Genomic DNA, 12,668 nt, shown 5'->3' with positions numbered 1-12,668 from the left:
GAACAGGTACAGGAGAGAGCTTTCAGCTCTGAGGAAGAGCTTTCTAACAATTAGAGCCGCCCCAAACCTGAAAAGCTGACTCGCCAAATAGGGAGCTCCTCATCACGGGAAGGGTGCACCCCAAGACCGTGGGACTGTCCGTCCCCGGTGCTGGCCAGGGAAGCTCTGCACTGGGCAGAAGGCTGGCCCGGACAGCCTCGAGGAATCACTGACACTGTAATGACGATACCCGAAGGCATTACAGAAGAGGCCACGCTTGAGCAGGGCCCATGTTAACCTCGTGTTTTTCTTCCCGACCTGCCCACTGCAGTACAGAGAGGGGAAGAAAGTGAGACCCAGGCCCAACTACAACAGCGTGGACCTCTCTGAGGTGGAGTGGGAAGACCACGCTGAAACCGTGAGTGGGGAAAGGAGGGAAAGAGGAGCTCCTGCAGCTTTCCGGCCAGTGACAGGCCCAGCCGCGGGGCCCTGGGCTCTGGGGTCACCACACTGCCCTGAGAGGGGCCTCTGCGAGCCTGAACCAGAAGCAGACCTTCAGTGGGTGGTTCTTCCAATGATGGAAAACACCACAGGATCTTCCTGAACCACAAGGATTCCTGATGCTGAACGCGCTCATATCTCTGAGCTACAGCTTTTGTTGAGTCCTAGGAATGTGTTAGTCTGGCTTTGGGTTCAGTAGCTCATCCTAGAGAAACCTACATCTTGGAAATAGGGCACTATGTTCCCTCAGGCGGCAGTCCACCTTGGAGCACCACCTTAGTGGGTGTCCAGAACGACCCACTCCACGTAAGCTAGAATTCTGCCTGTGCCCCCTCCCGGCATTCTGCTCGGGCCCGTATTCCCTGCCGGTGTTCTGCTCAGAGGAAAGGGAAGAACCAAAAGTGTGTCCAGGCTTCACCGCCAACCCGGTCAGGAAAGCCCAATGCCCATCCCCTCCAGGGTAAACCAAGAAACTCACACCATTATCTTTCCTCTTGAAGCTGAGGACAGCCATGATCAATGGGGAAACGGGCTCTGTCTCCATGGATGTGAAGGTCCCACTGGACGCAGGGGTAAGGTGCTTCTGGGTCTGGGGCCTAGAAGGCAGCTTTGCAGCTAATGGAGGTTCGGGGTGGTGACAAGGGACTTGGACTTAGTTGAATTTGAACTTGGCATTGAGTGTCTGCTGTGGCCTAGAGGGCTTGTGTGAGAGCACACCCGCGTGTGCATCAGCCCCAGAGCAGCATCTGCCCGAGGAACTGGCTGCACACCATCCTTGTGGAGATGACACTCTTTGGAGGGACTGAGCAAGGCAGTCGGTTAGCCCAAGCCATACACAACTCTTCTTTCCTCCTATGCTGCCTGCATTTGGCCCTTCTGTTATGATGGAAAGGGGAAAAGGAACAGTTAATTTTGAAAATTGTTAGCAACTCTTGTGAAACATATTGTAGGGGAAGAGGTTGAAAATAATCACTGTTCCCTAGAGCTGATTTTCATCCACTGTAACCGCAGATATTCCAGAATCGCCACCTCACTAACGCCATTACTATCTCCACAGATCAGCATGCCATTTATAAAAGAGCATTTCATCTTCTCATGTGAGAGGCTCCACTGCATTTGCACTAAATTTGCATTGTCCCTTGACATATTTACAAATGTCACCTCCTCCCTTGCAGCCACCCCCACCTCCTCCTCCTGTTGCCCATCTGCCTTGGCTGAGAACAGAGGCATCTGTCTGCAACAATTAGACTCAAGTTCTTCCACAAACACAGACTCCATGGAGGCCAAACAAGAAAGCATGGGAAGGAGAAGCAGCTCATTGCTTCCCTTGTAGATGCACTGGCGTTTGGCACTGGGACCAGTTTCCGATTTCTGTGTCATCTGCCTGCTTTTCATAAACTCTGGGCTGAAAAGGGCGCCTTTACAGACTGGACAGCACCAGCGATGTCAGGCCACCAGCCGCAGCACCTCCTTTTCCTGATCCAAAAATGTAGAAGCTCCTTCCCTGGGCCCCCACCTTTTTCCCTAGGAGACCTCACTCAGTGCCAAGGGTGCCCTCACCTCGCCAGTGTGCCAGAGCGCTTACAGTGGGACTTGACTTCATGCTTTGAATGTCACATGCACGCACATGGCCGCCTCCACCTCCCTTGGACCAGCTCGGACATGGTGTGCTTGTCCCCTCCCAGTGTCCTCACGCTGCCTTCCCACCACTCAAAGCCACCAAGGGAGGGTCCCAGCCATACCCAGGCCAGCCTAGCTTCTCCCGAGTCCTCTGCCCATTCCTTTGACATTTGTCCATTGTTGCTAAGAGATCATCCTGTTTAAATTTGCCATTTAACAAGGCTTCCTGGCCCATGGGCGCTTGAACACAGGGAAGGGAGATGGTGACCATGGCTGTGAGGGCCAGCTCCTAGCACACAGGTGTTCAAGCCTATTATTCTTCTATTACTTAATCATCATCATCACAAAGGCAGCTAACGTTTATTAGAAGCTGGACTAGGAACTTTATGAGTACCACTCACTTAACACTCCCACCCTATCTCCGTTTCATAGATGAGGAAATTCAGAGGCTGAAAACTTGCCCAGGGTCACCTTGATGGTTAATTGCCAAGCTGATGTGCATCTGACCCCAGACCACACACTCTTGACCACCACTGGTGTATGAGGCCTTTCTGTAGGACGCCCTGAACTCTCAACTCGCCCTCCAGCCTTAAAGGCCTCCCCAGTCTCTTTAGAATAGCAATCAATTCCCTCTTAAGGATTCATGTTTCCCCTCCCTCTGATAGCTCAGCCCCTTGACCCTTTCATCTGATTCTGAGCCTGGGAGCACCAGTGCCCATACTGTGTGCATAGGACATTTTGCAGGTAGAAGGGCCCCTCCAGTGGCCCCCAGCCTCTCACTGCTCTGATCTATCATAGTGCCACTCCTGATTTTACCATGTCTGGTTCCCTGCCAGCTGCTCCGTCTCCTTCCATGCCTTCTCTCTCGGGAGTCACAGACAGAGCGCCCCTTGCCTTCATGCTACCTGTCTAGTCCTACCCTCGCCACTCAAGGTGTACCTCACACCCTTGCTTCAGGAGACACACTCCTCGGGTGCAGGCCATGGGAAGCTTTCTCAAAGCATTGTGGGAATATCTGATATCAAAAAGCCATCCTCCTGGCAGGTGATAACCTGTTTTGTTGTTTTCTTCAGGGGATTCTGCATGTATCCTTATTTCCCGTGGATCAGTTCAGACCCTTCTCCATCTCCCCTAAACTCCAGACAAGAGACAATGGTGGTATTATCAGGGACAGTAGCAGCGACCTCAGCAGAACTTAGAGCAGGGCTCACAGACTCAGAAACCTATGGCCCAGACAGGCCATGCTCAGAAGTGTGAGTCAGAAGAGACAAGCCCTAAGACTTGGGGAACAATGGCAGACCAGTGAGGGCATGCACCATCTACAGGGGACAGCCAGGAACCCGTATTTGTAAATGTGTGTGACTAGTTCCAAAAATGTTAAGAACACAATCCACAATCTGGGCTGATATTTAGGATATCAACCTTGGAAGGAGTCCAGCTTTGGCCTGCAGGCCTCCTTTTTTGCCACCTTGGTAGGATGCTACTTGCCACAACATGTGGACCCAGTAATAGATGTCATAATTTCTGATCCATCAGTAGCATCCTGGTCTGATATCCTGGGACATGTTTAAAAGAACAAACCCAAAAATCAAAGTATCCTGGAGCATCCTATCCAGGACCCTTTTTATTATTTGCACGTTATTTAATAGTTTAAAATAAATAATTAGCAATGGGGGAGGGATAGAGTCAGACACAGTGTTCTTTGCCAGCTTTCAGTTACTACAGTGTACACATGTGCACACATGGTGCATGTTCACATACACAAACCAGCCGCTAGCACAGGCAGGCAGGGCAGTCTCGCCCCATATCTCTCTGGCACAGGACTCCGGGGGATGGAACGGAGGTGCCTTGTGGCTGGCACTTTCTCTCTTACACACACACACACTCACTCACACAATTTTCTTTTTCTGACAAAGGCAGGCCACCTATTAAAGGAGGAGATTGTTCTGACACCTCTTCACTCTCATCTTACAAACCTCTCCAGCTCTCCCTTTCTGTTAAAAGGGAGAGGACACACCTCTTCCTTTTCTCTTCCTTTGCTTCAGCCTTAAAAGATGATCTCAAAGTTCTGATTCTGGTCATGAGGGAGTAGCTGGCATTAGACTAACTCTCCAGCAGATGACAGTGATAAATCAGAACAAAATATAAAAAACAAACATTTAAATCACATGACAGTGATCAAAAGCAGGTGGAAGTGAGGACTGAAGAGTAGCTTCAACCCTTGCATCAAGAGAATTTCTCTGAGTAAGACATATATTTATATGACTTTTTTTTTAAGGGCATTCCCTAGTTCATTTAGAATGGAACAGCTAGAATTCAAGCAGAGAGCTGTAGTTGCCATCTTAGAGTGTCAGAGAACAGAATTTGGACTTCCAGAGTATCTGAAAATGAGGGGAGATCCCTAGAAATGAGGGATCCACAGGCTATAACATATATATATATGGGTTATTATTTTGCAGGTAGAAAGACCCCTACAGTGGCCCCCAGCCTCGTACTGCTCTACTCTGATTTATCATGGTGCCACCCCTCATATTACTTAAATACACACACACACACAAACCCCCCTCAAATTCCTGGCTGACCTCTAAACCACATAGAAGAGACACATGGTGGGAAATAACAATGGAAAGCTGAAGATCAGAACAAAGATTTCAGCTGCTGCCTGGGCAGCAGAGACCATTTGGAGTCTAAGTCACACAAGGTAGAGAGGCATGGTAGACACCTCAGGATTTCCTTTGAAAGAACAGAAGAGCTATAGTTTAAAGACTTCGTACCAAGGCCGAGGGATTCACCCTAGAACTAAAGACAAAGTTGAAACAGACCCGCCCTAAGGAAAATGTAAATCCAAGCCTCCTTAGGCTTAAGGTGATCAGTCAATCATTTATTTGATGATTAACATAAAAATCAACACTCTTGAGAGGAAGCCAAATTATCTACAGCCTATCTCTCCCAATAGCAGTATATAATGACAATTATCAGACAAATGTAGCACAAAGAGAAAAAGCAGTCTTAGAAACTGACCCAGAGATTACCCAGCTGTTGGAATTAGAAGAATTTAAAACATTGGTGTGATTGATATGATAAATATTCTCACAAAATTAAAGGAAAAGATGGTCATAATGAGCAAATAGATGGAGAATCTCAGCAGAGAAATGGTTAGGGTTTGATCAAAAAAGCAGAACCATCTACAAGGGATGTGAACATAGGGTTTTATTCTAGGGTAAGACATCATGAAACTGTGGGAGTTAGTGAAAAAGTCTATGGAATTCTGGTGTGTCCACATCTACTGATGAGCTTGAAGTCACCATAGGTCAGCAGGGCCAGCATTTGGGAAGGAAAGCTGGAGGAAATGAAGAGGAAAGCCAGATCCAGTGGGAGCAGGGGAAGCTTCGAACCTGGCTGTGCCCCATGCCAAGAAGGTAAACCAACAGATCAGAGCAAGCTGCAAGTGCCCAATACCCGTACTTACCTTTCACAGAAAATGGCTACAGTCTCATTTCTTCCTTACCAGATGAGCTTAGCAGTAGATTAGAAGGAAAAAAGGGATAAGGAATGTGAACACAGATTAATAGAAGGTATCCAGTCTGAAGAACAGAAAGAAAATTTTGAAAAAAGTTACCCCTTAGTTACCTGTGTTCTAACGTATGTCCTTGGAGTACCAGAAGGAAGAAGAAGGAATGGAGCAAAAACAAAATATTTGAAAAAAAGAATGCCCAAATAGCCTCAACTTGGTGAAAAACGTCAACCAATAGATACAAGAATCTCAGCAAACCCCAAGCAAAGTAAAAAGAAAAAGAAAACCACACACAGGCACAACATACATGGAACACCTGCTGAAAATCAAAGATAAGGGAAAATCCTACAAGAAGCTAGAGGAAAACAATAATAGAATGATGGCTGGTTTCTCATCAGAAACAAATAAAATAATATTTTTTAAATGCTAGAAGAAAAAAAAGCCTGTCAACCCAGATTTATATGGAGAAAATACCCTTCCAAAAAGTTGAAAAAAAGGCATTTGATGATAAAATGGAACATAGATCATCACCATCAAACCTGCACCACAAGACACGCTGAAGCTCTTCAGCTGAAGAAAAATTGAACAGATGGAAACTCAGCTCTGCATGAGGAAATGAGCAGCATTGGGAATGGCAAGTAGGTGGGTTAATGCAAGACTTTGTTTATTCTTTTAACATCTCAAAAAGACAACTGACAATTTAAGGCAGAAACTGTGGCATTATATTGTAGGGTTTATGATGTGTGCATGTGTAAGATATATGGCAACAATTAGCACATGGTGGAGTTATCCCAAAAACTTAAGGCTAGTTTGACATTCAAAAAGTTGATCAATCAAGGTGCTTCATTACATTAACAGGAGAAAGAAGAAACACCATATGGTCATCTCAATAGATGCTGAAAGAGCATTTGACAAAACCTAACTGGGAACACAAGGAAACTTCCTCAGTCTGATAAAAGGTATCTGTGAAAATGCTAACTTTTAATGGTGAAATACTGAACACTTTTCTCTCCAAAACTGTGAACAAGGGAAGAATGCTATCACCACTTCTGCTCAGCAGTGCACTGGATCTTGCAAGGATCTATCCCTTGCAAGGATCTATAAGGAAAGGAAACAAAATGGAAACTAAAAGGCACAAAAGTTAGAAAAAAAAAAGAAAAACTGTCTCCATTCACAAACAAGATAATTGTTTACATAGAAAATCCAAAGAATCTGCACAATAACTATTAGAATAGTTAATTTAGCAAGTTCACAGAATACAAGGTCAATATTATAAAAAAAATAAATATATTTTCATATATAGCATGAACAATTGGAAATAAAATTATTTTTAAGTTCCAATTTCAGTAGCATCAAACAACATTAAGTACTTAGGAATAAATTTAGCAAAGACGTGTACGACCTCTGCCCTGAAAACTACACAACATTGCAGAAAGAATGTCAAAGAAAAAATTAAATAAATAGGAAGATATAACCATGTTTATGGGTTGTAAGGGCAATATTGCTAAGCTGTACATTCTGCCCAAACTGATCTTTAGATCCAACACAATCCCAATCAAAATTTGAACAGAGTTAGCAGTTGAATGGGAGAAAGTGAGTCTAAAATTTATATGAAAATACAAAGGACCTAAAATGACCAAAACTACCTTTAAAAAAACAAATTTGGGTGATTCACACCACCTGATTGCAGAACTAACAATAAAGGTACAGTCACCAAGCTGGGTAGCACAGAAGAACAGACAAAGGAACAGAGAATCCAGAAGTAAACTTCTGTATCTTCAACTGGTTTTCAACAAAGACACTTCTGCATGTCAATGGAAAAAGGAAAGTCTTTTTAGCAGCTAGTGCTGGAACAACTGAATAGCATGAAAAAAATAAACACTGGGCCATATTTCCCACTATACACAAAAATAAATTTGAGATGTAAAAGCTAAAGCTATAAGGCTTCTACAAGAAAACATTGGAGAAAATTTTCACAGTCTAAAGTTATGCAAAGATTTCTTGGAACACAGAAAGCACTCAACATAAAATAAAATTTGGTAAATTAGACTTCATCAAAAGCAGTAGGTTCTGTTCATCAAAAGGCACCATTAAGAAAATAAAAAGGCAAGGCACACACTGCATCCGGAATACATAAAGACCTCCTACAAACTACTAATGAAAAGACTAACAACCCAATTTTTTAAATGGGCAAAATGCTTGAGCAGATATTTCACAAATAAAGATACACACAAATGAAAATATAAGCATGTGAAAAGATGTTCAATATCTCTAGTCAACGGGGAAATTCAAAGTAAAACTACAATGAGATTCCATTTCACACCCTCTGAATGGCTAGAACTTAAAAGACTGTTAACATCAAATGCTGGCAATATGTAGGGAATTTGGAACTCATGCTTTGGTAATGAACATATAATAAAACAACTTTGGACAATTGCTTGGCAATTTTTTATAAAGGCAAACTTACATTGAGAATATAACCCAGCAGGTCCATTCTTAAGTATTTATCAAGAGAAATGAAAACATATATCCATAATAGGACTTGTTCAAGACTGTTTATAGCAGCTTTACTCATTATAACCCCAAACTGGAAGCACCCCAGATGCCCATCAACAGGCGAATGTAAAAGTAAACCAGTGTTTGCCTCAGGGATAAAAGCACGTACTGTCACATTCAGCAACATAATGGGTTTTAAAGACATTATGTTGTGCAAAACGAGTACCTACTATAAGAACAGGCAAAACTAATCGCAATGATAGAACTCAAAAGAATTTGCCCATGAAAGGGCAGGGTGGGGACTGACTGGAAGGAGGCAAAGAGATTTTAGAGGATGTAAACATTTCATGGCTTCACTGGGAAGGAACTACATGGCTGCAGACATTTATCAAAAACTAATGGAATGACACACTTAAGATCTGTGCATTTTGCCATTTCTTCAATAAAAAAAACAGAAGGAAAAATTTAAAAGACTGTCTCCAGTTCCAACACTGAAGCCAGCCTCCCCTCAACACGCAGGGCTCCCAAGCCCACCACCAGCCTTGCTGGCCGCCACCCGCCCGAGGCTGTTGGGAGGCAGGGAGGTGGAGAGCGGGCCTGACGGAAGCCACGGAGCCGGAGGGCAGCCCACGGGATGAGGCAGCGGCTAGGGAACTCTTCCCTCCGGTCTGGCTAAAGCCAGTTTCCTGTAGATACGATCCTTCAGGCCAGCCCTCCCCCGGTGTCCCGTTTGACACCTCACTTCAGTTTCCAAACGGAAAGAGGAAGCCGGGAAGGGGCAAGGGTAGTCCGAGCGGCCACCCCGCAGATTGCAGCGCCCACGCGCTCTGCGCCACGGCCCGTCTGCGCCCGCGGCCCCTCGACACCCCCCCACCTCCCAGCCGCGTGTGCGGGAGGTGCTGGTGTCCCTCCTAGTCTGCAAGTGAGGAGGCAGCGCTTAGAGTAGCAAAAAGGGCTTTCCCGGAAAGGGCGTGGCCAGCCGCTGACGGAGGCCCCCCCCCCGAGCCCCCGCCACCCAATGCACCCTGTGACGCCCCAACTCAAGGCCCTAAAACCCGAAGCCTGGCAGCTTTCAAGGAACCCGAAGTTGGACAAGGCCGTGGGAGGGGCTATTGGGGGGGGTGCCCCCATCCTCCCTTGGGGGACGGGCGTAGGGACCTACTCAAATGAGCTCCGGCTGCAGCCTCCCCTCTGGTCCTGCAGGACCCTTACACGCTGTCGTCACCGTGTACACCCGCACTGTCCAGTACAGCAGCCACTAGCTCCTCTGGCTACCTCAGTAGCTCCTCAGTTCCTCCAGGGCACCTTTCAAGTGCTCGGTAGCCACACGTGGCCAGTGGCCACTTGATGGAATAGTCCTGACCTCGGTTCCTCCGTCAGTCAGCGCCCAAGGGCTGCAGTTTGCTGGGCCTGGCGATAATTCTGCCTGGGCATGTCAGCAAGCTGACGCGTGCCCGTGACAGCCAGGGAAGGCGCAGACGTGAGGGAGGCCGCACAGAGGTGGTGAAACCCGGGGCATCAGGGGAGAGGTCGGTGGTGTGGCCAGGTGCTCTTCTCCCCAGCAAACACCCTTTTCTTTCCTCTCTTTCAGAAGAGAGTTCTGTCCCTGACCCATGACTACTTCTTCACAGACATCAGTGACACGCCTTTCAGGTGAGGGACCCACGTTTAATTTCCAGGGGGCAGAGGTGGGTGGGACATGAATACCAACGACTCAGGGCAGAGCTTTCAGGTCTGAGGGATGGATTTAGTCATATTTAGTTGACAGTTTTGTGGTAACAGAAAAGACCCAGGTCTACATCCAGGAAACTTGAAGTCTACACCAGCTTTGCTTAGTGGGCAGGGTCTGGAGCCAAACTGCCTGGGTTTGAATCCCAACTGCACCACTTACAGGCTGTGTGACCTTAGTCAAGTCACTTAATGTCTCTGTGCCTTAGCTTCCTCATCTGCAAAATGGAGGTTGACAATAGTTACTTCTTGAAAATATCATGCTTATTAAATGACATAATCTATTTAAGGATCTTAAAGCAATGCAATTATAAGCAATTGGAAGATGAAAGATCAGATTTGAAGATCTTTTAGGGCCCCTCCAAACTGCATAAATATTCTAGTCTCAGTGTTACACAGACAAGGACATGAATAGCCTTTGTCTCTAAATTACCTCATTTCTTAATAAAGTGTGTTTCCCAGCCCTGACTCCTCATTAGAGTGCCTGAGGAATCTCGTAAATTGCCGAGGCCTGCACCCCCTCCTCACCAATTGACTCCACAATTTCTGAGATGGGGCCCAGGCATTAGTATCTTTAAAGCTCCTTTGTTGATTCTGATATTCAGCCAAGGTTCAAAAGCAAAGCTTTCCAGAGAGAGAAGCAAGCAAGGTGGGGTTCACCAGGTGGGAGAGGATCCCCCATTTGTGAAGCCCTGGAAGACATAGAGAGCTTTGTACATTTCAGGGGTCCCCGAGAGGCCCCCCTCAGCTGTATCCTGACAAGTGTCTGTGGAAGGGCCCCCAGCCTGTAGAATTTCCAGGGTCCTTCTTGAGAAGAAAGGGTGTTGAAAGACCAGAAATGCTGCCTCAGACTGAGGGGACAACCCTCACGCCAGAGGCTTGGCACAGTGCAGAGCTGATGCAGGAGAGGGAGGTGGATGGGACATCGGCCGGCACGTGCTGTTGGTGAGTCCAAGTGTGCTCTGCTCTCCCCACAGCCTGGGCGTGGTGCTATCCCAGGGCCACGGAGAATACATCCTCCTGGGAAACACGTCCGTGGAAGAAGGTGGGTCGGTGCCACTGATGGACAGTTTTGAGGAAAAACGGGTTCTCTTGGGACACTGGGCAGGGCCCCCCAGGGTAGCTGGTGTGACAGCCTCCCAGGTCCCAGTGGAGAGCAGATCAGAGCTGGGCTGCTTAGTGAGGAGGGTGCGTGGCCTGGGAGCCCAGGACATGCAGGGCCCGCCATCAGTCGTCAAAGCCAAGGAAGACGGAGCTGTACCAGCCGGGAGGCTCTGCCTGACGCGGGGCGGGAGCACGCCATGTGCGCCTCTGAACAAAGCTAAACGCACCTGTCAGAGGACAGGACAGAAGGCATGACAGCGGGGCCGTGAAGAGACAGAGCAAAGTGGCAGTGCTCGCCCGGCTGCCGTGACAACGCGCCTCAGGCTGGGGGCTCAGCAGACGATGTTCTCCTGCAGCCTCAGGGCGGTACCCCTCCCGCCCCTCCTCTCGGCCCAGCGGCCCCCCCGGAGTCCCCTGCTGGGGACAGCTGTCCCATTTCCTCCTCCCGTCCAGTGGGTCTTCCCGTGGGTCTGTTTCCCTTTCTCAGAGGGACACCAGGCGTATGGGCTTAGGGCCCACCCTAATGACCTCATCTCAATTCGATTGCATCTGCCAAGACCCTGTTTCCAAATAAGGTCATGTTCAGAGGCGTTAAGACTTACAATAGGGAGCGCATGGGAAGCCGACCTGAAGATGGTGGGAACGGCGGGGCGGATGGGGGGAAGGCCCTTCCCCAGCCCAGCCTGCTGGGCTGCGCAGCTCCCTGAGCACCTGCGGAACCGAGTGCCGTCCCGCCGCCAGGGGGTCTCGGGAGGTCCCGGAGCCAGACCCTGGTCTCCCGCCCACCCCTCCACGCTGCCCCTTGAGCACATCTCCTCCGCACATCTTTGTCGCCCCTCTCCGGGATAAACCACCGCAGCAGCTCTAACGGGCCTCCCTCCCTCCTCCTCTCCCCAACCTCCCACCGGAGGGATCTTTACAGAAGTGCCATGCTAGGTTGTGTCTCTGCCCGGGGGCCTCCAGCGGCCTTCTCTGAGCGCTAGGCCTCGGGGTCTCCCCATGCTCCTCTCCTGCATAGCTGTCATGTTCCCAGCGGCTATCGCAGGCAGGGTGCCCCCCTCCTCCTCCCGGCTGGGTTAACAGCCCACCCGGGTGTCCCCACATGCTCCCCTCGCCCATCCACAGCATGCGTTCGTGACGTTGGAGAGCTCCTTCCCTGCCTCCTGCTGCCCCCCAGGCATGGTGGCATACGTGGACTCCGTGTGTGACTCCTCCGTGGTGGCCTCTTCCTTCCCACTCTCCTCCTCTGTCAAATACTCTGATTTACATTCCCACAGGGGAAAGAAGATGCTTTCCCTTCCCCACTTCTGTGGGTGAGGCCAAGCAGTGATCCAGGGGTTGGACCACGGACCCGACTGGGTTTACTGTGGGGGACGGAGAGCTCCCCACCCCTGTTAGCTGCCTACCTCATGTCTGTGTCAATCCAGCACCCCTTCCAGTGACCCAGCAGATGCCCCCTAGGCATTTCCATCATCCTTTCTGTCAATGTAACAAACCTTACTTGAGCACCTTTTGTTTTTGAGCACTGAGTAGGTGCTCACTGGGCATTTGTTCATTCACTCATTCAATCAACACACACATGGTCATGCAGGCGCCATGCTGGGCAGAAGGCTGCAGAGGTTGTGCAAAACAGACATGGCCCATCTCTGGGCTACCTTTTGATTGGCCAGGTATCTCCACTGGGTACCATGAAGCCAGCGAAGCCCAAGTCCCTGGCTCCAGGTAT

The 12,668-nt window shown here is 48.5% G+C and overlaps 1 protein-coding gene across 1 annotated transcript in view; it reads left to right on the top strand.

The window, feature by feature from the left end:
* Positions 1–12,668, top strand: part of CACNA2D4 (calcium voltage-gated channel auxiliary subunit alpha2delta 4) — a 140,779-nt gene that overhangs the window by 63,072 nt on the left and 65,039 nt on the right. Inside the window, exons 17-20 of the mRNA XM_073222757.1 lie at positions 311–397; positions 981–1,052; positions 9,702–9,763; positions 10,816–10,883. Coding sequence (XP_073078858.1) covers positions 311–397; positions 981–1,052; positions 9,702–9,763; positions 10,816–10,883 — 289 coding nt within the window. The remainder of the gene's footprint in view (positions 1–310; positions 398–980; positions 1,053–9,701; positions 9,764–10,815; positions 10,884–12,668) is intronic.

Source organism: Manis javanica, chromosome 15, assembly GCF_040802235.1.
Source record: "Manis javanica isolate MJ-LG chromosome 15, MJ_LKY, whole genome shotgun sequence".
Taxonomy (NCBI): Eukaryota; Metazoa; Chordata; class Mammalia; order Pholidota; family Manidae; genus Manis; species Manis javanica.
This window is presented reverse-complemented; position numbering and strand designations above follow the sequence as displayed.